This window comes from Medicago truncatula, chromosome 8 (genome assembly GCF_003473485.1).
Source record: "Medicago truncatula cultivar Jemalong A17 chromosome 8, MtrunA17r5.0-ANR, whole genome shotgun sequence".
In the NCBI taxonomy this organism is placed as follows: domain Eukaryota; kingdom Viridiplantae; phylum Streptophyta; class Magnoliopsida; order Fabales; family Fabaceae; genus Medicago; species Medicago truncatula.
This window is the reverse complement of record NC_053049.1, coordinates 34,888,323-34,913,451: the sequence shown is the minus strand read 5'-3', so window position 1 is coordinate 34,913,451 and position 25,129 is coordinate 34,888,323. Positions and strand designations below refer to the sequence as shown.

Below are 25,129 nucleotides of genomic sequence, written 5' to 3'. Positions count from 1 at the left end.
GGGTTGGTTTCTTCTTGTGTATTGATATCCTTATAACTAGCTGACTACATCTAATACTAAACTCTTTAGATATCAGATTAAAATGGCTGGCATTTTATCAATACAAAGTGCAAAATTTGGATCTTTGATTAATGTTGGAGACGGATGAAAAAAAAATTGATCATCACATTTGTATCATTCTTATTCAAATGACATTGATTTCATTTTTTTGGGACAAATAAAAGGATTGCTCTCGATGATTCTAATATTTTTGAGTTAATGGGAAAGATTTTTCGGAAAGTTTAATTCGATTCAAGGTTTTGGATACAATAGTTATTGTTCATTCTTTTATAATTCGTGGATTATTTGGTTTGCTTTAATTCTTTATGTAACCTCATCAATTGAAAAAACTATAACTTTTATTGTAGATTGATTTAAAATTTTGGTTTTTTTTTTTGTTTCTCAATCATTTATATGATTTCTATGCATTCAATTTTTTGTGTATGGTAAAATTCTGATTACTATCTTCTTACCTCTTTTTTTCGGTAGCAGAATCCATGGTTCACGAACTAGAAGTCAAGAGGTCGGAGGTGAAAAAGGGGCGCGGTAGACCTAAGAGTAATATTGGTTTAGCGTCAAGAGCAATGAACTACGTTCAAATTGTCTCAAATTTTTCAGAATCTATTCAAGGTATATCTTTATCTAATTTATGCTGACAGTATAGGTTCAACCTTCCGATTTAATGAATTTATGCTGATAATGCAGGTGGCCTAAAACGAAGACGTTTGTGTGAAATTAAAACTATAGAACATGATGAAATGAGAAGCGCAAACCATCTTCCGATTAATGTTGATCGAGGTTGTTCTGTTCCAAAGGCTTTAGAAACTCAACTGCAGTCTCAACCTTATGCATTAAATGAGTCTCAAAGCAGTAGTCAGGTAGAGATAGATCTGTCTTCCATTATCCGCAATGAAAGTGATATCTCGGAGACAAGAATGAATCCTGGTAATCATAAAGACAATGTTTGTTCAGCGTCAAGAGCAATGGATTTTGAGGAAATTGTCTCTCAGCTTTCACAATCCAATCAAGGTAACTCATTGTATAATTTATGCTGATAGGTTAAGTTAAAGTCTCATGATGAAACAATTTATGGTAATAATGCAGGTAGTCTAGAATGCAAACATTCACATGAATTTGATGTTGTGGAACATCATGAAAAGAGAAGCTTTGACCATCGTCTGAAAAATGTTAATAGAAGTTGTTCTATTGATGAGACTTTGTTGGCTCCAACACAATCTCAACCTTATGCATTTGATAAATCTCAAACCATTGGTCAGTCTGAAAAAAACCTGGCGGGCAATCTTCAATGTCATGGTGATGTGTCAAAGATGATTATGCAAGACTCATTTAGTAAACCTGTTTCTGAAGTCTTTTTGCCAGAGAGTGATAGCGATCTTGAAAGTGAAGATGAAGCTGATTCCGATTATAATCTATCAGAAATTTCTGGTAATCAAATGTTTTAACTTATTTATTGAAATCTATTCTGATGTTTGACGTGATTTAATTAAAATTAAGATTTAAATTTTTTAGAGTGTAGCAGCAACTATGATTCTGCCAGTGAAGATGATGATGAACACATACAATTTGAGGAAAGACACTATTCTGAATCGTCTAATCGATGTAAGATACTATTTACATATCTACTTGATCAAATTTTAAAAAATTACAATTCATTAATGAATCATTATTTTTGTAATATGTAGCAAGCTATGTAGATCTTGGAGATCCTTTACATGAGTGTGTTCATTGCGGAGCATGTTTGTGGTATAATGAACGACTTGTGAAAAGCAAAGACTCTCAAAATCCAAAGTTTTCTTTGTGCTGTCGTAAGGGAAAGGTTCAACTGCCAACATTGCCAAAACCTCCTGAGTTTTTGAGACATTTATTGTTTGATTATGAAACGCCGGAGAGTAAAAATTTTCTTAGTCAGATTAGAACCTATAACATGATGTTTGCATTTACATCACCTGGAGCTAAATATGATTCCAGTTTTAATAATGGAAAAGGACCTCCTACAGTTAGAATTCAAGGTCAATTTTGTCATAGGATTGGCAGCATGTTGCCAAAGAATGGAGAACCTCCTAGGTTTGGTCAGCTCTATATCTATGACACAGAAAATGAAATACAAAATCGAATTCAAGGTGTAAGGTAATATTAGGATTTATTTGAAATTTAGTTGCAGTTAAATACATTATTAGTGTATGTTCTGATATTTTCAAATATATATGCATTCTTTACAGGAACAATAGAAATATTGATCCCAAAATTGTTGAAAATTTATCAACGATGTTGTATGAAAATAACACTCATGCAAAATGTTTCAAGATGGCAAGAGAAAGATTATATTCTGATATAGACGTTCCTGATCTTAAACTTAGGTTAATATCAAATAGGAAAACAGATGGTCGAGTTTACAATCTTCCAACTGTATCCGAAGTAGCTGCATTAATTGTAGGAGATGTTGGTGATGCTGAAAAAAGGGATATTATTGTTCAAGCTCATGGTGGTCAATTGCAAAGGATTGATGAATTTCATGCTAGCTATCTTGCTTATCAGTATCCGTTACTTTTCCCGTACGGAGAAGATGGATATAGACCTAATATTGCACACAGAGGAATTGATCAAGGTGATGATACTATGGATGTGAAGAAACATAATAGGTTAACAGTTAGAGAGTGGCTAGCATATAGAATTCAGATGAGATTATTTGAAGCCAAAACATTGTTATCCTCCAGGAGATTGTTTCTAGAATTTTTGGTGGATGGTTTCACAATGTTAGAGGCAGAAAAACTGAGTTGGCTTAAGAGGAATCAAAAAAAGCTCAGAGTTTCGAAATACAAGAATCTTCATGATGAAGGTCAGCAGAATAATGCTCCAGGATCAACCAAAGGAAAAAGATATGTTTTGCCGTCCACTTACGTTGGAGGCCGCCGATTTATGGATCAGCTTTACTTTGATGGAATGGCTATCTGCAGCAAAGTTGGGTTTCCTGATCTTTTCATTACCTTTACATGTAATCCCAAGTGGCCAGAGATCGTAAGATTGTTGACTCCTTTGCATCAAAGAGCACACGATCGGCCCGACATTGTGGCAAGGATCTTTAAGATGAAATTTGATCAACTGATGTCGGATTTGATAAAGAATGCAATATTGGGAAAAGTCTTGGCATGTAAGATTTCTCTAACTTTATTATTTTCATTGTTTTATCCTTTTCTTCATTATATTTTTATTTCAATAGTTCTATTTTTTTTAACAGATATATATACAATTGAGTTTCAAAAAAGAGGGTTACCTCATGCACATATTCTACTTTTCTTTCATCCGTCGAACAAGTATCCTACTCCAGATGATATCGATCGAATCATTTCTGCAGAGATACCTGATCCTGTAAAACAACCAGAATTGTACAACTTGGTTAAGGCGCACATGTTTCATGGTCCATGTGGTTTAGCAAATGAAAACTCACCTTGCATGAGAGATGGGAAATGCTCTAAATACTATCCTAAGAAATTCCAGTCAGTGACAATTGTCGATCAAGAAGGATTCCCTGTGTATAGAAGGAGAAAAAATGGCCGGACCATAGAGAAAGCAGGTATTCTTCTTAACAATTCACATGTTGTTCCACATAATCCAACTCTGCTTCTCAAGTATCAAGCTCATATCAATATGGAGTGGTGCAATCAAAGTTCCTCAATTAAATATTTGTTTAAGTATATTAATAAGGGTTCAGATAGGATTGGTGCTGTAATTGAGCCAGTTGAAGTGCAGGCTTCATCTTCTCAACATAACAGATTAGATGAAATAAAAGAATATCTTAATTGCAGATATGTTTCAGCAAGTGAGGCATGTTGGAGAATATTTTCTTATTCAATACATGGTAGAAAGCCTGCTGTAGAGAGGTTATTCTTTCACGATGAGGGTGAAAATTGTGTTTACTATAAAGATCATGAGCAAATTGCTGATGTTTTGCTTAAGGCGAGTGTGACTGAATCAATGTTCACTTCTTGGATGGAGGCTAATAAGTTGTACCCTGAAGCAAGATTATTAACCTATGTAGAATTTGTTTCTAAGTTTGTTTATGAAAAAAAAAAAAGATCATGGAAACCTCGGAAAAAAGGGTACACAATTGGAAGACTTATGTGGGTACCTCAAAGTACTGGAGAGTTGTATTATCTAAGAATGATATTGACTGTTGCTAAGGGACCAACATGCTATAAGGATCTAAAATTTATTAAAGGAGTCCAATATCTTACGTTCCGAGAAGCATGTTTTGCCTTAGGATTTTTAGAAGATGATAGAGAGTTCATCGGGGCAATAAAAGACGCATCTGTATGGGGTTCAGGTTATTTTTTAAGAAAACTTTTTGCGCGTATGCTATTGTCTGGATCAATGGATAGGCCTAATCATGTATGGGAAAATTCTTGGAGATTACTTTGTGATGGCATTCTTTATAATCAAAGGAAATTGTTGCAAAATCGAGGTACAATTTTCAAAAAACATTCAGCTCATCCATGTTAATTTATCACTGCATTCATTTATTCATGTAGAGGTATTTTTTTTGCAGATTTATTGTTGACAGATGAAGAATTGCAAGATTTAACCCTCACAGAAATTGAGAAGCATTTGCAATCTAACGGAAGAAGCTTAAGAGAGTTCAAATGTATGCCATATCCAAGCAATTATGTTCCAGATTTTTTGGGAAATAGACTGATATACGAAGAAAAAAATTATGATCCTGTTTTCCAAAAACAAGTTTTTGAGCAATTGTTTGGATCTCTTACAGGTTAGAATCATATCTATCTTATTTAAATTTGTTTAAAAAAAAAAATCAAACTAACACAGAATAAATTTCTATGTTTTATGTTTTTATGTTAGATGAACAAAAAAATATTTATAATAAAATCATGGAAGCAGTGACAAATGAAAAAGGTGGAGTCTTTTTCCTCTATGGTTATGGAGGAACTGGTAAAACATATATGTGGAATACTCTGTCTGCATCTTTAAGGTCCAGAGGTGATATTGTTCTCAACGTTGCAACAAGTGGTATTGCTGCCTTATTGCTGCCCGGTGGGAGGACTGCGCATTCAAGATTCAAGATTCCTGTTCCTACACTAAAATCATCAATCTGTAACATAGAGAAAGGAACTGAATTGGCTGAACTTTTGAGACAAACAAAGTTAATTATATGGGATGAGGCACCAATGGCGAATAAATTTTGTTTTGAGGCTTTAGATAAATCACTGAAGGATATTATGAGTGTAAGAGGAAAACCTTCAAAACTCATCTTTGGCGGGAAAACTATTGTATTTGGAGGTGATTTTAGACAAATACTACCAGTAGTGCCAGGGGGAAATAGATTTGATATTATCCATTCTACAATAAATGCCTCATATATTTGGGACCACTGCCATGTATTGAAATTATCCAAAAACATGCGTCTTTTGCATGATCAGGCAGAATGTTCAGAGGATACCAAAAAAATTTCTGAATGGATTTTGAAGGTTGGAGATGGAAAATTGGGTGAAGGAAATGATGGTTACAATGATATTGAGATTCCAAATGAACTTTTGATATCAAATTTTACAGATCCCATTGAAGCAATTGTGCAAAGCACGTATCCGAATTTGTTGTAAAATTTTCAACAGGAAGATTTCTTGAGAAATAGGGCCATATTAGCTTCAACCATTCAGGTTGTTGATGATATCAACAACTACGTTTTGAATCTTATTCCAGGTAATTCACTTATTCATATTTTATTTTTAAAAATATAATATAATAAATCAACACTTATGTCTCATTCATTACATAGGCGAGGAGAAGGAATATTTCAGCTCAGATTCAATAGATCGCAGCAAAGAAAATGAAAATGATGCCTATGAGCAGGTAACACCAGAATTTCTTAACTGTCTTAGAACATCTGGATTACCTAATCATTCTATAAAACTCAAAGTTGGGACACCAATAATGTTATTAAGGAATATAGATCAAGCTGAAGGTTTGTGTAATGGAACTCGATTAATAGTCACAAGGCTTGCAAATCATGTCATTGAAGCAAAAATTATAACTGAAAAAAATATTGGAAATCGGGTATATATTCCGAGAATGTCAATGTCACCTTCAGAATCGCCCTGGCCGTTCAAACTTGTGCGAAGGCAATTTCCAATTGTTGTATCTTTTGCAATGACAATTAACAAATCGCAAGGCCAATCCTTGGATCATGTTGGTTTGTACTTGCCTAAAGATGTATTCAGTCATGGACAATTATATGTTGCCTTATCTAGAGTCAAAAGCAAGGAAGGTCTAAAGATACTAATACATGATAAATCCAAAAAGAGGCTATCTAATACAACAAATGTTGTGTTTAGAGAAGTATTTCAAAATGTAAACTGAGGTTAGCATCTAATGAGTAAATATTCAATTCTAAATGTTTAATTTTACATTGTCATTACATGATAAATATCATTTTCTAATACACTTTCCTTTTCATAACTTAACTATGCAGGACACACAATGAGCAGCTGCCAACTTTTTTTATTTTAAAGATAAAAAAATTCAAAGGATGTTCCTCTCATATTTTGCCTAACTGGTACACTTACTGTCTCTGTTTTATTTGATTTCCATTTGTGGCGATAATGATTCAGAACAGTTTGGAAGCTGCGAAGTGTTCTTGTGGTGAAAAATATGGTGATGGTATTGCATCTCATGATTGTAATCATACACAGTTTTCTTCCACCAAGTTGGCCAAGCAAATAACTGTGTTTATATTAGTATCTGCTAAGCTTTTGTTTATCTTTAGTATTGGCATGACTAACAGAGAGTATGATGCGAATACTTGGTTAAGGGAAATGGATTAAACCTCAAGAAATTGGTTGCTAAACTCACTATCTATATATGTTGTTCCTTAACTGTCCCTTTTTTCTTTTCTTGAACAACCTGTTCTAAATAATAGCTAAATGTAAAGTGGCCGAGATTGAGGCTATCATGGCAAATTCCTTTCAATTTATGCTTCTGACACAGATTTAAAATAGAATTGCTCAAATAGTCTATCTATGTTGAAGATTCGGCCGTGTTTGTGCTATGAATGACATTGGAACCCAAAATGGTGTCTTGGCATTTAAGGCTAGGGAGTATCTTCTGGGCGCAGTAGTGGTTCTGTTTTGGGCTGGGGGGCTTCTGCTGTTTTGTAACCTGCACGAGATCAAGGGAGATTGTTGCACTGCTGCTGCTATGGTTGCGGTTCTGTCATAGGCTGCTGGGAGGCTGCAGTTTTTTATCAGTTTGATCTCTAGCAGGTTTGCTGATCTGCTAAGAAAGTTGTGTATTTCCATTGTCTCACTACTACTTCTGAGTTATCTTTCACTCTTTATATCTAATGTTTTTTTGACTTAACCTTTGACAATTGCTCTTAACAATTTTGACTTTGTCCAATGTACTATATTTTTAATAACTGCATAACTTATGTATATTAATTATGTATTTAAATTGAATACTGCGTGATAATCATAACCATAAAAATAATTTGAATCAAAACAAAATCTCATAATATAAAACAATCAATATGTATTACACAAACATAAGAAAGATTTAACATTACATTAAGGATAGGAATACAACTTTATTAGTTTAGTTTCGCATTGTACCTTTATTCTTACAATATATTGCTAACTATCTCTACGTACGTTCAATAAGCGTCACATACAACATGCGTGATTCAATCGTATAAATAAATATTAAACTAGATCCAACTGCAAATTTCTTTGAGGCAATATACTCAAACCAACCATCACCAATGTACCTCAAATTTTCATCTCTTGGATCGGTCACAATAGCACATTCATATAATGTCTCTGTTTCTTCATCTACTAAAGTTAAGCTACTGTGATCGTTCATAATTAGTTTCTCAGAAACATTTTTTGGAAAAGGCTGTAAAAAAATTAACCATATACAAATCAACATTATCAATGATCGTATAAAAAAAAATATAGATAGATTGGTGTAGAAATAAAAAAAAAAAAAAAAAAAAGGATTACCATAGCAGTTGTGCCATCAATACACCTTTGAGTTAACTTATGAGTCCAAGAAATAGATTCCATCTCAATATTACTTTGCTATCATTTAGTGTACATGCACATGATACCTCATTCAAAGGTCTTTAAATAGATACTAAAGAGATTAAAAACAACGCTATAAACATCCAAATTATTTTTTCCAATATCATTATCTTGCATGTATAAATTTATACAGTTGTTGTTGAGAGAATGAAATATATTACACTATATATGACACATGTAACAACCTAGGAATGCAGAATCAATCATTTTTATGATATGTAGAAACTATCAAATAAACAATTCATGTGACATCATAAACAACAAAATTGTCCCTTCCAATATCATTACAAAAAATATTAACTTATATTCTCAAGATATAAATTAATAGTTCAAATACAAAAATCATTTATTTTGTTTTTTAATGTTTCTTAACATGTGTCTATAAATCACAAATAAGCACTACTATATTATTAATCGTCTTAAAAAAAATTAAGATAAAACAAAATTTATTTAATTTCATTATTTTTTTAAAGTAATTTCAATGTCATTTAATCATTACAACTTCAAAAATATTTTTATACACACTATCATACAAAAACATCTTTTAATTTTTCAATTAATGCTATATGGAAAAAAATATTGACATATTATTATAATAACAATCTATATTATATAATATACATGTGCAACAACGTATAGCTTACACAAATAAATTTGCACATTTGTTGCTAGGAGAAAGAAACACATTAACTTGCATATGGAATATGTGGCAACTTAAAACATAACAACTGATGATTTTTACAACATGCTTCCTACAATTTTAACTTTTTACTATCACATATATAACCATATAGCACTATTAATAGTCCTATGCAGAAGTTGATCCTACTTTCGTAGAAAAATTCCATCACACAATCCGTGATCCCTGGGCAATCATGAATGAGGATGGAGGAGTCAATCCATTAAAATTTAATGAAAGTTTAATTAATCCTACTTTATCCGATGGATGTGCTCAACTAAAAGAATTTCATGGTTTTCCGGATAATGTTGAAGTTGTTTTTTGATACTATGGTCACAATCTATATTTAGTGTGGTCATGTTCAGAAAACTCAGTTCCAAGTTTTCATAGTCAAAGCTTGAAAGAAAATGAAACTAAGTTTTTTGACATAACACTTACTCCAAACGACTTTAGAAATGAAATGCTGATTAAATTCACAAAACTATTTTTCTTCCAAATTTTTGCATAGACTAATGTCAATTTTACTACCAACTTGGGACTTAGGTGGAAAGATTTTTGCAAGGCAAACCACATAACTCGAATAATTTTTGCTTCTACTAAGAAAAGTCACTGCACAATCTCGATATCAACTAAGGATTTCTGGTAAGAAATTATATTGACATTGATTTCAAATACAATATTACAAATAATTTCATTTCTTCATATTACAGATATTAGAACACTCTATATTCCGCGAACAATGTCTAGAAAAGAAGAATGTTGATTTAACGCTGTTATAAGAATTTTAGAATTTTAGTTCATCATTCAACTTCTATGTTTATGTATCATTGTTTTTCAAATTCTGGTAAACGAATAATTTGAAGGCAAGTCGGATTTATATACATGTAATATGTATGATTTGAATTAGTATCCTTTTAACCAAATTAACAAATATGTGTTTGCCTACAATAATCTGTTCCTTTACAACAATATTTTCCGAAAAAAGGTAATTCAACCCGTGCGAAGCACGGGTTTGTAACTAGTTTGATGGTGAAAAAAATATGATTAGCCATAACAACTTACTTTATGCAAAAAAAATATTAATTTAAACTTCACATTCTCATGTTTTGCACAAAGTAGACAGAACAATGAACTTTCTATAATAAACCTCATCAAACAGTGGTTACATTAGGATCCACTCCTAATTTGAACCTGTTTTGCACCATACCTCAACTCACACAAAAACACAAATCACTCAAACCAATTCAATTTCCTCTTTCCCACCAGTGCCCATATCCGGTTAAAAGGCCGGGGACTGGTCATCTAAATTCACACACAAGGGTCCGAATTTCATTCAGACCTTGTTTTCAGATTCACCTAGCTATCTATCAATAATTTACACAACCCCTTTGCACTAGAACTTTACCTATAATAACTGCATTTATTATGCATTCCTATTTCTTGCGGTTTAAGTAACTGCACTCTACACGTAAAATGACGCTTCCTTAACTAATTAAATGATCAACCCCTCCAATTTGTAGTAGCAGGAGTGCAAATAGCTTCAACTGATAACCGCTTCATCACCCTCGGACAAGGGTCTTGCCCAAAATTGCTGTTTGATACAGCAACTATGCATCTTGGCTTCCCTACACATCTCTGTGAAAAAAGACAAACAGAAAACTAGTTAACTATAAGTCAATGTAGTGGATTGTGAAATCATTTCAAAAGTATGTGGTAAAGCACCTTCTCTAAAGTGGCATAGGATGTAGGGGAATGACAAGCTCCTTGCTCGTAATTACCGCAAGTCCCAAGAGGAGTTCCAAAGCTTGCGAATTTAATTGAAGAGATGGTCTGGCCAGGGCTACATTGCAAGTGAACCTTTGGTGCACGGAATTCTTCGGACTTACCGTAGCTGTCAATGTGCCAATTCTTAATATTTGTGTGGTACTCAGACACATCAGCGCAGACACTGCCCACTGATCTCTTTACAAGTGAAATCTTTGAAGGATCTCCACCAAGTTCCTCAAAAATAACCAATAGGTTTTGAGTTGGCTTCAACCATGATCGAGGGACATGGTACCTGAAACATGTTATATGAAATGTGATACAATGTATTATGCTGGATCCAGATTTCTTAATGAAATCCATGCAAGTCGAGACGTACAACTCGGATTTCAAGTTTGACGATTTCCAAACATAAAATCAAAATCGTTTGTGCAGACAGTAATAACCAGCTTACTGCATGACTGTAGAGAATATGAAGCCTATTTTGTGCTTCAATGAACATTGCATGCTTTATTTCTGAATATGATAGCAATTGCAGAAGCTACAAAATTTGCGATACTTACCATCGTTGGGTCGGTTGGCCACAACCGAGCTGGCACTTCTGAGGTCTAAACGACCCGGCATAGTTACAGTCGTTGCAATTACCATTAGCGAATATCGTCCAGTATCTTCCAATACTCTGTCCATTAATCCATATTTGACCTTTACCCATACCCTCCATATCTAATGCCAGTGGTTCGTCTCCTTCAGGTGCATCGAAATTAGTCTGCACATCACATTTTACAGATAAATTTCATATAATTTGAAGCTAGTATTTTATTTGCAGTCAAACTTGTGTACAATTTTTTTTTCTTTAATTTCTTTTACCCTGTGCCATGTCAATGGTTGATTTCTTTGTACAACTATTGCCGACTGCATCCACTCAACAGATGAGATACTATTAGGAGATGCAAGATTCATGGCCTCTCCTTTCAGTCCAACCTGCTTGTAAGCATTTCTTGGTAAGAATTTTTCTTTAAAGTATGTAACTTAAGTATCTAAAGCAAGAATATGCAACCTGATAAGTCCATTTCTGTTGGGACAAGTCCCAATTTCCCCGGTTGAGTCCATGGAGTGCAACCGGACCTAGGATTCCTGTGCTCCACGTCTCAAAATGTTCTCCTACATTCTTTGATGACAAAATATAGAAAAAAAATTAAGTCAATAATTGCAGTCAAGACTCATGAGCAGACAAGGAACGGAGCCATTACTGATATTTATTTATTAATTTTTTTTGCCAAATTAGATGAATATTAATATCCAACAACCTAGTTACATGGCTTTCATAATCATAGAAAGGTCAAAATGAGTAAACTTGACCACAAAATCAACAACTTCTAATTATAAAGTAGAAGAGAAAAGCAAAACTTACAGGAAGTCCGACGGCAACACTGAGCAGAGCTATTCTGTTTGTTCCGGCGCGAAGCTTTACCTTGCCGGTATGCATGAATCTCCTATACTCCCTTGTTCCATAGGTAGTACCTGGTTTTTATCAGGCATCACGTTTACTTTCAATAATCAGCTAGAATGAGGTACTAAACCGAAGGCAAGTAAATTCACATACCAGAAAGTTGACCATTGATGAAAACATGCACAGCATGGCCTTTGGACTGAACAATAAGAGTTGGGAGTTCACCTCCATGCAGAAAGTGTTCGGACGAACCTATATCAACACTGAAGAAACAAAGACATGAAATGATTTTTAAAATGCCGAAACCAGTTATAAGGTTAAAGAATTCCAAGGGTAAAGAAAATCAGGCTTACCTAGTTATATACCAAAGATAATCACTTGCATCTCGTGTTACATTTATCTGTTCCAAGAGACCAGGAGCAGTGAGTGTGAAGCTATCATCCAGAGAAGTAGTATCTTCATCAAAACTCTCCCATGAGAACATATGAGTATTTGTTGGTAACATTTGCATTTGAGATGTTTGCACTCCGACCTAAAATAAGAAGTTTCTATTATTAAATCATGTTGAATGGACGCGTCAAAGGGGAAGAAATTGTGTCTGACATTTTACATACTTTTGCTGTATTAAAGACCGAATTTCTACAATCGGGAAGGATGCTGATGGACCAAGGAGGTAAACTATAGTGCATATTATTGAACAGCACTCTAGCAGCGGATTTTGAGTCGTAGTTTGAGAGAAAAGCAGCACAATCTCCGGATTCCGTAGAGTATACATGAGCCTGGAAAAAGTTACATATACCATAGGATTGGTAAATAAGCTAAACATGCGTGGTTGGCAAAATAATTTTGAATTGAGTTGAAACCTGTTGGGAGCTCCCTAATGAAGTAACAATTGGGTCGGTTGAAACCAAAGCTCGCTCGCACATCTTGATAGCTCTATGAAGCTCCTTCAGATGACCATATTTTGGCTGCCTAATCAAACCTGCATTGTTTTATAACAGAATACAGAACTATTCAGTTAATAATCACTACTGTAGTTTGAGATACTATGCCGACTATTGAATCCCAAGCATAAGCATTTGAGAAATAATCTATCTCTTTTATTTATTGTAGTAAAATTGTTAAAATTCAACAGTAATTTCTCACCATATTCATCTAGTGGAGCATCATAGTCATAACTAGTAGATATAAAAGGGCCTCCTGCGGTTCGTCCAAAATTGGTTCCTCCATGATACTACAGGAAAATGCAGGACAAATCAGGCTAATTACACTTATAATAGTAAGTGCCAGTTTTTATTTTATTTAAGCTATTTAAAGTAACTAACTAACCATGTAGTAGTTTACAAATGACCCTCCTCTTGTTACAAATTGAGCAACTGCAAATGCTAAATCTTGTACAGGTCTTTTGTGAATTGGACCTCCGAATTCTGTAAACCTTCATATTTAAAATTAAAGTTATATAGGATATTCATTTCTCTATTTTCAAACTTTAGTGTAATGTGGTGATAATGAACAAGCTTACCAGCCACTCCAAGCTTCAGTCCACATTGTAGGCTTATAGGGTCTATTTGGAGTAAACTTGTCACAATAGAAGCCATTACATGTGTTTATCTGTTACCACATAAACAAAAGACATTAGTTTAACTAACACATTAGTTTAATGATATATCTCAGAAACTTAAAATAATACTCCCTTCGTCCTATTATAAGTGTCACATATGGAAAAAAATTCATCTCAAAACGAGTGTCAATTCAATTTTTAAATGTAATATTATATACTTTTTTCCAAGTGTGATCTCGTATCAATACTTTATGCACCACTCTGAAATCAATATTTTCCACTTTGCATTTACGATAATAGAAAATACATCAATACTTGCTAAGGTTAACCTCGTAAAATTGTTACACTCGTAATGGGATGGAGGGAGTAGAATAAGGAGTACCAAGTGGTATCATGGGAATGTGTTTCATTTCATGTTACACAGCTTTCAAGATGAAGACTGAGATTAGTATACTCACTACTGGATCTGGTGCATCATCTTCCTTGCACATCACCCAAGGAACTCCAGTTCCCATCTCTACAGCCATTTTGGCTGCCCAATTCACATAATTTTGGCCAACAGTACCCTGTAACTTACTTTGTGCTCCATACTCATTTTCAATCTGAAACAACACATTGCAAAAATATCATCATTATTTCTAGATCTATAGTGGCAAGTTTCAAATTGGATAATGTACAGCTGACTTTATGGTTCAGCCGGCCGTAGACCGTTAGATCATGACATAGACCGGATACACCTTATAGCCGACCGTAGAGGATCTAGGCTCAACAAGTTTTTAGTCACTAGTATAAGCTTTCAATTACTAAATGAAAATTAGTAGGTTTAAAATATAAGTTTATATATAAAAAGAGTAACCTCAGAAAATTCACCTGAGAGAGAATGATAGGGCCACCCTGTGATTCAAAGAGCTGTTCACTCTTCATCAATCCTACAATCTTCTCAGTGAACCTTTGCATTTCCCTCTGCAACACAATTTATATGTCATAAATCTAACAAAAAAAGTTTATATTTTAGGAAAATATTATATAAATAAAATAATTGTTTATGTGAAAAGTAAAAACCTTGAAAGGTTCATTGTCTGTTCTAAAGCTTATGCCTGGAACATACTTCAGCCAAACTGGAAATCCTCTGCAAACAAACAAACAAACAATATTAGAAAATCACAAAACACTCTCAAAAAACACTACATAAGATAAATACATACATCATACTACATTTGAATATAGAAACTATAAGATTTAATATATTAAAATATTATAATTTAATATATAGTTTAGAATTATGATAAGAATAAATATACATTTGAAAGAAACAAAATAAAGGAGTAAGAAATAGAAGGTACCCAAAATTCCATTCAGCACAAACATAAGGTCCAATGCGAAGATGAGCATAAAGTCCTGCTTTTTGAACTGTCTTTATGAATTTCACTAGATCATATCTTCCTTCAAAATTGTACTAAATTCGGTTGCATGCAACAAAAAAATATATATAAAAATCAGACAAAGAAACACAGGTTGAAAACAAAAACAGAACACAACACAACAGAACAAGTACATTGCCAGGAGAAGGTTCATGAACATTCCAAAACACATAAGTTTCAATCACATCAAGACCTCCTTCTTTAGCCTTTTGAATCAGATCTTCCCACATCTACACATGAAAAAAAACATAATTCTCAAACTGTTACAAAAAAACATAAGTTTCAATCATAATGTTATGTTACAATCTTTGTTTTCATTTGAAGAAGAAAAGAAAAAGATTATTACATCAGGAGTACTTCTAGGATAATGTATAGAACCAGAAAAAAGAATTCTTCTTTGTCCATTGATGAGAATTGCTTTTCTATCATATGTAACACTAGAGTGAATGAATTGTGAGACCAAACATAAAACAAAGCAGAATGTGAACATCCATTTGGAAAACGAGGTAGTTTCCATTGAAGAGGGGTGGGAATAGAAGAAATGAAAACAGAGGTGGGGGTGTAGTTTTTATGATGATGATGATGAGTAGTAGTGACAGTGAGATAGCTAACTAACTAATTTATAGTTGTACTGAGAATGACATAATGCGTGGCTGTGATTGTGATGAGAGTTACTACCAAGTGTACTGGTATGTATCTGTCAACAGTGAAAATGTGTAAACTCTTTATGGTGTCAGCATTCAGTATTAACAGAAAAATGGAGAGTGTAAATTGGTCTCACGTGAAGGTAGTAATAAAAGTGAAAACAAAATTAATGAATGAAAATTTGTTTATTTGTTTTACTAAAAATGTACAACGGTTATTTAATGCTAGGTTATAATTATTATGAAAAATATGTGTTCTGTTGGTATGAATATGATACATCAATCAATATGGTGTAATAAAGTTGATAAGTAACTAAAATTTTCAAGTAGGTAGTTAAAGATTGAATCTTATTCTATTACTCTAGGATCTAGGGCAAGTGATTGAAGTGTAGAGTGCATGAGTGTTGTAAATTTGATTTCATTGATAAAAAATAAAAAATAAAAAAAAATAAAAAAAAATTGGTTAAACTGAATTTTAGTATTTTAGGCTGGTGCAAATAACATGTTGATCCTAGTAAGATGACATGTAATGTCAGCACCTGAATTGTAAACTAGATCTAGAACATGTTATGATATACTAAGAACACGTTTAACAAAACCAAGTCAAACGTCGTAGTACCAGAGTATAGTAGTATTTCACACTTGTAACAACCAAAATACTTAATTGTCATTGGGCTTAAACAACTAATAAACTCCATTAATAATAAATTGTTCAGAAAATTTGAATTTGATTTGAGTGTTACAATTCTTAATCAAATTTTACTTACATTCAAACTGAACTCTAAACTACGAACTACCATGATTCATTTTAGGCTTTTAATTGGAGATTAACACCAAATTGGGAATTTTAGGCTTTTAGCTATGTACTTAACTAGTCTTTGGGAATTTTCACCTGACAAACACATCTGGAATTCTGACTTTAAGACAGTGGTGCAGGGTTTGACCAGGGAATTGTATTTGTAGTATTCTATTAACGAAGGGCCTGGGTGAATTGTATTTGTATTTGACGTTAAGTCACCAATTAAGCATAATAATGTAGTTGTCTCGTTGTTTTGTTGGTCCAAAATTCATACTGTAATATCTTTCAAGAAGACCCTCCACTCCCCACATGGGACATGTTTGATTGTCTCACGGAAGCCACCCAGTATAGTTCAGGCTTCACTATTAATGATGTTCAGGAACTAAAATAAATAAATAAAATGAAATGAACGGTGTTCAGATTCTAATTGATTTCTTAAAGTTGTGCAACATATTATATTTATCTTTTTTCTTTTAATTTAAGCTTTCTCTAGTGTTTGATCAATTACGGCGAAAACAACGGAAGGGGATTAAGAATTGGAACCCAAATGCAGTGGGGCTTAATTAGCTTTAGTCTCTTAAATCTAAAATATTGTTGGTCACCCACTCCATGTCTATTAATGTTTCATTTTCATGTACTAGTTGTTGATTATGTCTATTTGGGCACTGCACATTCTAAAAAATTTCACTTAATTCTCTTATTCTAAAATATTACAGGCCAGAAAACTTTAGGAGAATGATTGCATTTTTTTTATCTTTCTCTTTATAGGATAAATTCTGAGAGCAATTTCCTTTTGCAACAAACGACACTTGGTAGTTAGTGTTGGAATATTGATTAATTACACAATACATGCTCGATACCTAACAACAATCATACTTTAGTGCGGAAGCTAATAAGCAAACGAGCATGTATAAGGTTCTAGGATCTCTAACATATTGATTTATCAAAGATTATATAAAGGAGTTTGTTATGATACACCCACTAGTTTTTATTAAGGTGTGTTTTAGCAAAGATATAATTAAAAAGTTGTTAAATACATCTTAAGGTGAATGTTGCTAAAACACATCTTCTAAAAAATAAATTGGTGTATGTTAGCAACTCCTATAGACATTTGCTAGAATACACCCACTTATTTTTTAGAATGTGTGTTTTAGCAAGTTATAACTAAAAAGTAGTGAAATGCACCTTAAGGTGTAGCTTGCTAAAACATTCACACATAAAAACTAGTGGGTGTGTTATAGCAAATCCTATATATATATATATATATATAGTGATAGCCAACTAATATTCACATTATTCTGAAATGGATCATCATGACATCCACTCATATTTGATCTTATACCGACTAATTAATTAAAACATACTAATTAATTAAGATCGCTGATAGATTAAAACTCCTAACTTAATAAATACCTAATATAAATATGCCCTCATGCAAGAGTTATTGAAATATAATAATTAAATAATATAATTGTTTAAAGGGTTAATGGTGCTTTACCCTCTGTAATATAGGTCATTTTTTGTTTTCTCCCCTGTAAATTTTTTTTTTATTTACCCCCCTGTAAAATTTATTTTTTTTGGAATACCCCCTAATAGGTCATAAAAAAACGAAAAATTCTGCAAAAAAATAAATAAAGTCGTTTTTTTATGACCTATTAGGGGGTATTCCAAAAAAAAAAAAAATTTACAAGGGGGTAAATCAAAAAAAATATTTTACAGGGGGAAAACAAAAAATGACCTATATTACAGGGGATAAAGCACCATTAACCCTTGTTTAAATTGACAAGTAATATATGTGATGTCTGAAAAATGACCTTTAAAAAATAAAACAAAACACATATTTTAACCCTATAATTTGAGATTCTTCTTATTATTGAAACTATAATATACATGTAGGCCGAAAAAGTAACCTAGAGATTGAATTTTTACATGATTTTTTTTTCCATACATGTTTAGGACATTAAAATATTGTTTTACACAAAAAAATTAGTGACATATATATAAGTTTGTTTTGGGGTGGGATGAGGGAGGTGATACTTGGAATTGGAGGCATCAATTGTTTGCGTGGGAGGAGGATATGGTAGTGTGGAGTGTAGGGATTTACTTAACAATGTTAATTTATAGGTTAGCAGTGGTGATCATTGACAATGGAAGTTATATCCAACAATTGGTTACCTTATCAGTGGAACATATTAGTTGTTAGCTCACTCTATTCCCCGTGTTCATACTTCTATTTTGGATCTTCTTTGATACAATCACATTCCTTTGAAGGTATCTCTGTTTGCTTGGCGTCTTCTCAGAAATAGGCTTCCTACCAAGGACATTATATTTAGGTGTGACATCTTTAATCAAGACTCTTAACTTTGTGTGAGCGGGTGTGGTGCTTCTGAATCAGCTAATCACTTGTTTTTAATTGTAATTTCTTCAGCGGCATTTGACAACATTTTTGACATTGGATTGATTTCTCTTCGGTTGATCCTAGTATTTCAAATCGTTTTATGCAGTTTGGTTGTTTAACATGCAGTGCAAAAGTTCGACGATCTTTTATGTATGTTATTATTTGGTTTTCATGTGTGTGGGTTATTTGAAAAGAGAGGAATATTAGCTAAAAGAAAGTCTGTATTCATCATCTTCTAGATAAGGTCAAGTTACTTTCGTATTGATGACTGAAGACAAGATATATTAATTTAATTTTCGATTATTATGGTTTGTGGCTTAGCCCTTTCTCTTTTTAGACTTTAGCTAACAATACTCTTTTCTTTTTTTTCCTCTTTGTGTCGGTTGTGCTCTCTTTGTAAGACTTGTTTCATATTCCTAGGTTTTTTTAGGATGGTCATTTTTAATCTCAATTTAATTTCTATATATTTTAATATAGTGTTCCTCCATATATTATATACGGCCGACAACAATTAAAATAAAAGAATAATATTATCTATAAGATCCTATAAAATATTTGATCAAAAAGATCCTATAAAATATATGTTTGTAGATGAAAAATAAACTATTTGATTAAACAATAATACATCCAAAGAAGTATGGACTATGTTTTTTTATAAGAAGTATGGACTATGTTATGCTCCTATAAAAAAAAAAAAAAAAAGTATAGTCTTCACAGCCTCTAAAAAAAAGTATGGTTTTCATAAAAAAAAAAAGTATGGACGTTTGGATTGTGATTTTAAAGAAGTACGGCTTATAGATTCGGTGTTGTACGGTTGTTTACGAAATCATTGATAGATAAGCATATATATTAAAAAAGTCATGCTAGCAAGTTTTTAAAAGACACTTGTTAAATATTTAAGAAAGAAAGTTATCCATAACTTTTACGTAAAAAAATTGTTTTTAAAATTTTTAAGAAAGTGAATACATCATTTTTAAGATAGAATTTTTTACTTATGTTTATAAACACTTGTTAGTATTTCTCTATTAAAGAAATAAAGGACAAATGAAGAAGTAAATAATTGCTCTTACGGGAATATTCAAATTAATACTCCTACATCCTCAATTTTATGACATTTTGTTGTTGTTGTTACAAAGCTAAACAAAAAGAAAAGAGAAACATGAAAAAAGTGAAAAGAAAAAGCCTAGGCTCAGGGAAGAAATTGTTCCCATGTCGTCGTTCCTAAGCAGGGTTAGGAGGTCGCTTGGAGGAGTAACATGGGTAGAAAAATCCACATTAGAAGAAGCTCCTAATTTAGCCATGAAGTTAGCACCTTGATTTTCTTCTCTAAGACAATGTAAATTTCTTGAAGATAGAAGATCACTAATATCCTGGATTAAGACAACATAGGCATGATACTTACAAGCTTGCTCTGTGATAAGTCTCATGGATATGAGAGAATCGGAGTAGCAAGCCATTTCCTCGATTCCCATTTCCACTGCCAGGAGTAAACCACAGTGAATTGCGGTGAGCTATACAAGCAATATATCTGTCGAGGTTGGAATGAAGCTGGAGAATCCAAAGAGATAGAAACCTGCACTGTTTCGAATAACACCCCCAAAACCAACTCGAGTCGGCGTTCCTATACAATTTTATGACATTCTGGCAAAATATCTTTGTCCTAAATTATATGTCATTTTATAATTTTAATAAAAATTAATGCTTCTATTATTATTATTATTAGGCAATGTACTATTACACTATCATTTTCCAATTCTTTTAATTTATTTTTCTCATACCATTAATGAAAGACATTTATGTAAAGGCACTCATAATTTCTCTTCTCCATATAACATTAATTATATTTCTTAATTTTTATGAAATCATCAAAGTGACATATAATTTGAGACGAAGAGAGTTCTAATTATTATCGAATACATAGATAATATCATAAATTGAATGTATAGCAAAATATGACATTCTAGTAAAATATCTTTGTTGTCTTTAAAAAAAGTTAAACATCTTTGTCCCAAATTATAATTATTTTTTAATTAAAAAATTAAATCCCACAAAAATAGGAAACAATATTATCAATATTATATTTTTTTTAAGGAATATTATCAATATTATACGTGAAGGGGATTGAGATTTTGGGCTGGATTTTTTTATACCTTAAACAAGTTTTCATTAACAATGGATTCTTCAAAAAAAAAGTTTTCATTAACAATGAAAATATTGTTGGTGTCATTGAAAATGATAAAAGATTAAACATCACAAACATCTATGCATATAATTTTAATCAAAATCTAACTAATTTTAATAATAATAAAAAATCTAATTTTATATAAAAAAGATGTACATAATTTGATTATATTAGCACAATAAAAAGAGTGATCAAATAAACATAAAGTGTCCGTTAACGTTAATATCTCATAATAATAGCAGTAGAATCATTACATAATCACAAAAAATTTCGTCATAACTCCAATGACATATCCACATTTTTATACCGAACTACCTATAAATAAAGACAAGTTCTTATTTATTCACCTTTAATTGATGGGTAATGTAATATTGTGTAATTGTTAGTATAAATAAATGTTTATTCAACCATGTGTGTGTTAAACAAGTTACATATATAAAAGATTCTGTCAACAACAAAAAAAAAAAGATTGGGGACCAAATGTTTCAAAATAGCCTAAAGAGTGTAATAGACTCAAATTGAACACTACCACGGGTAGATAATATGAAAGGTAGAGGAAGCTACGACAAAGCATGCATAGTTGGCTGGTCCATGTGAAGCATGGTGACTTAGGTATATTTTCATGTGGGGTCCACCACTAATTAGCGTCGGTGCACGTGCCATGCATGATTGTTACCTTGTCAAGTACAGTTAGTGAGTTCACGGTAAAAGATGCTGCGGCGTTAGCGTCGGTGACATACTACGTTAGGTGAGAAGCAACAACAATCATCTATATTTGGATTTTGCTTGTTTTTCATTTGGTATATATTCATTCATTCATTTCCACGAGGTATGAGTTTGTACTTTGTAAGGTGTACCATGCTAAGTTGCTAACCAACCTTGTCATTGCCAAACTCAATATTTTGCATCTTCATAGGATTTTCCCCATTCACCTATAATTAAAGATTGTCTATAATACGGTATTTTAAAGATGGACCTAACTATTTGTATTTGTAGTGAAAATACACATCTGCTCCTCTTTATTTTACTAAAAATAGTGAGAGTCCAACTTTGAAAAAACAACCTTTGAACTTTTGTTTTAGTCTATGATTAGAATCACAAAATAATTCATGTTTAATTATTATTAATATTATTATTATTATTATTATTATCAATGATCAATAATTTCGTTGTAGATAAATTTAAGAGTAAATTACACTCTCATCCCCTCAAATATGTTTGAATTACAATCCTCTCACATTTTTATGTTAAAATATACAATTCTCTCTCCCTTGAAAAGTAAAATCTACACTCTCATCCCCTATAAGATGCTTGAATTACAACACTCACCTTTAATAATTAAATATGCACTACACTTTAATCTATTTTAACGTAAATAAATATTTTTATGATATACTAATTTTGAACCACCTTTTTTAGAAAAGTAAATTCATTTCTTTATAATTTAAATGTCAATGATAATTAAATTTAAATATTTTGTTATTAATTTTATAATTTATAGTATAAAATTAACTCTTAAATAACCATACTTTATTATCTTTAGTAATTTTTGACATATTTTAATTTTATCTTTGGCTGTTTCATCTTTTTATAATAGAGTTTAAAACTATATGTTAATGAAATTGTGAATAAAAAATAGCGAAAAATATGTATTCAAATTTTGATTATATTAAAATAGACTCGCAATACTATTTTTTTTCTCGAAGTGTGTTAGTTTATTATTTTTTTTGCTAGATTATTAGAAATAAAAAAAATATTGAGGGAGTAAAGTGTAGATTTTAACATAAGAGGGGATGAGAGTGAAATGTTTTCTAATATGTTTTGAATAAGAGGGAAGAAGAGTGTATATTTTAACATAAGAGGGGAGATAGGTGTAATTCAAGCACCTTTGAGGGGAAAGGAGTGTAATTTACTCTAAACTTAATTAAGTGGTTTATCTATTGACTAAAAATGGATATTTCATAAATATCTATTCAATTTTTTGTTTATGAGAAAAATAAAATGATAAAGTACATCAAATGCATACATATATTCAACATTTGACATATTCAATTATGATCATTACATTATTAATTAATTTCCTAATTTAACCATGCTTACAAAACAATAGAAACACTCATAATATATTATTAATATTGTATTGATCTTAGGCCCCAATTTTGCTTTTGCAACGGAATAGAGAAAAGGAAGGGAAAAAAATCAAAGGTTAGTTTATCACATGATGGATTGAAAAGAAAGAAAGCACCAAAAAGCTTGAACTAGGTAAAACTTCTTAATATAATGATTATTAGCACATGGATAAAATGACCGTTAATGAAATGATAGTAACCACCAATTACTAGCTAGTTGAAAGTGGGAAATGTGATAGTATAAAACAAACCCCTATAACAAGCTTTGAGAAAAAGGTATATCATAAATGATGAGGGAGATTTGGGATATCTTCATTGGCATTTTGCTTTGCCCTATGTTTTTATGGACATTTCTTCATCTCTAAGAAGACCAATATAAAACACTAGTGCATTTTCTTTTATTAGTCTTTTTTCTTTTCTTGTGAGAACACTTCCTTAATTAGTTCGTCACTATCTAGTACAATATTATTCTCATTGGTCCATCTTGTACATTTGTATAGTGCAACGTGGTTGCATTATATGCTAATTAACGAGTGTTATTTTGTCCATATCAAATCAAATTTATGTATTATGTTTCAATAGTTGGTCCATGTATTATAAAAAATAACGGAATTCAGATACTTTTGTCACTTTTTCGTTTTGGCAGGGACATGATGAAATAGGTTTCACTCAACCGTTGGATGAATTAGCAAATGGTGCCACGAAACAAGGAGTTTCACTGTCTCTAATTAGTGGTTGTCTCTTTGTGAATTTGCGTGAGTTAGGTAAAATGTATCGTGTCCTGTTTTCATGCAACAAAGGTATACATGAGACAAGTATCAACAACAAAAAAATAGGTATATATGAGACATTTATGACGTTATATATAATATATAACCAAAAAAAAAAAAAACCACACTCTCTTAGTGGCTAGTCCTATTTGAAATTAATTTTAAGTTAACATAACAATTAACAAATCAGCTTCATCATCTGTATAATTACTTAATCGTTGTCTTATTAGACGGTTAACGGTGTGAAGATATCTTAGACGATAATGAAGGCAGTTCGTCTCTCATCTCTACTCTCTCATTGTCTCTAGAACCCTAAAATGTATGTTGTTCTTAATCAATCAAGTATATATTTTCACTTACTGAAATTTCACATTTCAACTCTAACAAAAATTCTTCGGTTAAAAAATCTAAATATATCTTTTTTATTTCTTAATAAAAAGAAAATTATTTTGTTTTGCAATAGAAATGGTACAATGGATAACATAAAATATCCGAACAAAAGCAAAGGTAGCGATCATTTTCCATTCCAAATGCTTGAAAAAGGTAGAGCATTCAAATGGATAAGAGCATGGCATACTTTTGTAAGAAGAAAATCGGTATATAAGCTACAAACACAACATAATCATTAGTTCACTTCATGCTTTGTTAATGTTTCTTCATTTGGTGTTTATATTTTGATGGCGGAGTTTATGGTATGTAATGGACGACATAATAGTATTATTTATCATTAAGATCCCCGATTTATATCATTAGAAGTTCACCATTTTTAAGACACAGTCTTTAAAAGTGTTTTAGATTCTTCAACTGATTAGTCTTTACCTTTGGGGGATTGGTAGTTTGCTTGATTGCGCTAAGAGATTAAAAAGTTAAGGAGTTAAAAGTTCAGTGTTTGAAATTAATAAGAAGAAAATATTAGCATAAAAATTAACATACTAACATTTGTCATTAAAAAAAAAAAAGTTTTTATCGTTGATCATGTTAAATACCATAAGAAACTCAAAAAAGGTTAAACCCGCATTTTAATTATTGAATGTTCCCTAAAAAAAAGTTATTGAATGTATGAGGTGTTGTCACAATAGTCCAAAACTATTTTAGATTTTCATAAATATATCTAAATGTGTCTTTTGTTAATTAATTTAGTCGGCAAATCTTTCTTTAATTGACTTGGTCTTCAAATATGTG

At 31.9% G+C, this 25,129-nt stretch overlaps 3 protein-coding genes across 3 annotated transcripts; 1 reads left to right on the top strand and 2 right to left on the bottom strand.

Annotated features, from left to right (window-relative positions):
* Nucleotides 1-536: 536 nt before the first annotated feature.
* Nucleotides 537-4,827, top strand: LOC112417875 (uncharacterized). The gene is made up of 8 exons (XM_039829150.1): nt 537-669; nt 745-1,068; nt 1,144-1,485; nt 1,570-1,659; nt 1,743-2,187; nt 2,280-3,208; nt 3,296-4,519; nt 4,604-4,827. The coding sequence occupies exons 1-8, from the start codon at nt 537-539 to the stop codon at nt 4,825-4,827; spliced, it is 3,711 nt and encodes a 1,236-aa protein (XP_039685084.1).
* A 2,752-nt stretch (nt 4,828-7,579) lies between these two features.
* Nucleotides 7,580-8,225, bottom strand: LOC120577759 (uncharacterized). Its single transcript, XM_039829692.1, has 2 exons — nt 8,070-8,225; nt 7,580-7,962 (listed from the first exon to the last, which is right to left on the bottom strand). Exons 1-2 carry the CDS (start codon nt 8,130-8,132, stop codon nt 7,711-7,713), a joined length of 315 nt encoding a protein of 104 aa, XP_039685626.1. The 5' UTR covers nt 8,133-8,225; the 3' UTR covers nt 7,580-7,710.
* A 1,683-nt stretch (nt 8,226-9,908) lies between these two features.
* On the bottom strand, nt 9,909-15,663 carry LOC120577612 (beta-galactosidase 3). Its single transcript, XM_039829261.1, has 19 exons — nt 15,372-15,663; nt 15,160-15,255; nt 14,948-15,060; nt 14,667-14,733; nt 14,475-14,567; nt 14,063-14,206; nt 13,566-13,654; nt 13,373-13,478; nt 13,190-13,277; nt 12,907-13,025; nt 12,658-12,822; nt 12,397-12,575; nt 12,197-12,306; nt 12,005-12,114; nt 11,651-11,761; nt 11,461-11,574; nt 11,157-11,359; nt 10,552-10,888; nt 9,909-10,464 (listed from the first exon to the last, which is right to left on the bottom strand). The coding sequence occupies exons 1-19, from the start codon at nt 15,540-15,542 to the stop codon at nt 10,330-10,332; spliced, it is 2,550 nt and encodes an 849-aa protein (XP_039685195.1). The 5' UTR covers nt 15,543-15,663; the 3' UTR covers nt 9,909-10,329.
* Nucleotides 15,664-25,129: the final 9,466 nt, after the last annotated feature.

Coding starts and splice junctions, on each gene's coding strand:
- LOC120577759 (XM_039829692.1), bottom strand. CDS start 8,132: ATGGAATCTATTTCTTGGACTCATAAGTTAACTCAAAGGTGTATTGAT. Junction 7,963..8,069: donor TTGATGGCACAACTGCTATG/GTAATCCTTTTT, acceptor ATTTTTTTACAG/CCTTTTCCAAAAAATGTTTC.
- LOC120577612 (XM_039829261.1), bottom strand. CDS start 15,542: ATGGAAACTACCTCGTTTTCCAAATGGATGTTCACATTCTGCTTTGTT. Junction 14,207..14,474: donor GCCCTATCATTCTCTCTCAG/GTGAATTTTCTG, acceptor GTGTTGTTTCAG/ATTGAAAATGAGTATGGAGC. Junction 12,576..12,657: donor CGGTCTTTAATACAGCAAAA/GTATGTAAAATG, acceptor TTCTTATTTTAG/GTCGGAGTGCAAACATCTCA.
- LOC112417875 (XM_039829150.1), top strand. CDS start 537: ATGGTTCACGAACTAGAAGTCAAGAGGTCGGAGGTGAAAAAGGGGCGC. Junction 1,069..1,143: donor GCTTTCACAATCCAATCAAG/GTAACTCATTGT, acceptor GTAATAATGCAG/GTAGTCTAGAATGCAAACAT. Junction 1,486..1,569: donor TAATCTATCAGAAATTTCTG/GTAATCAAATGT, acceptor TAAATTTTTTAG/AGTGTAGCAGCAACTATGAT.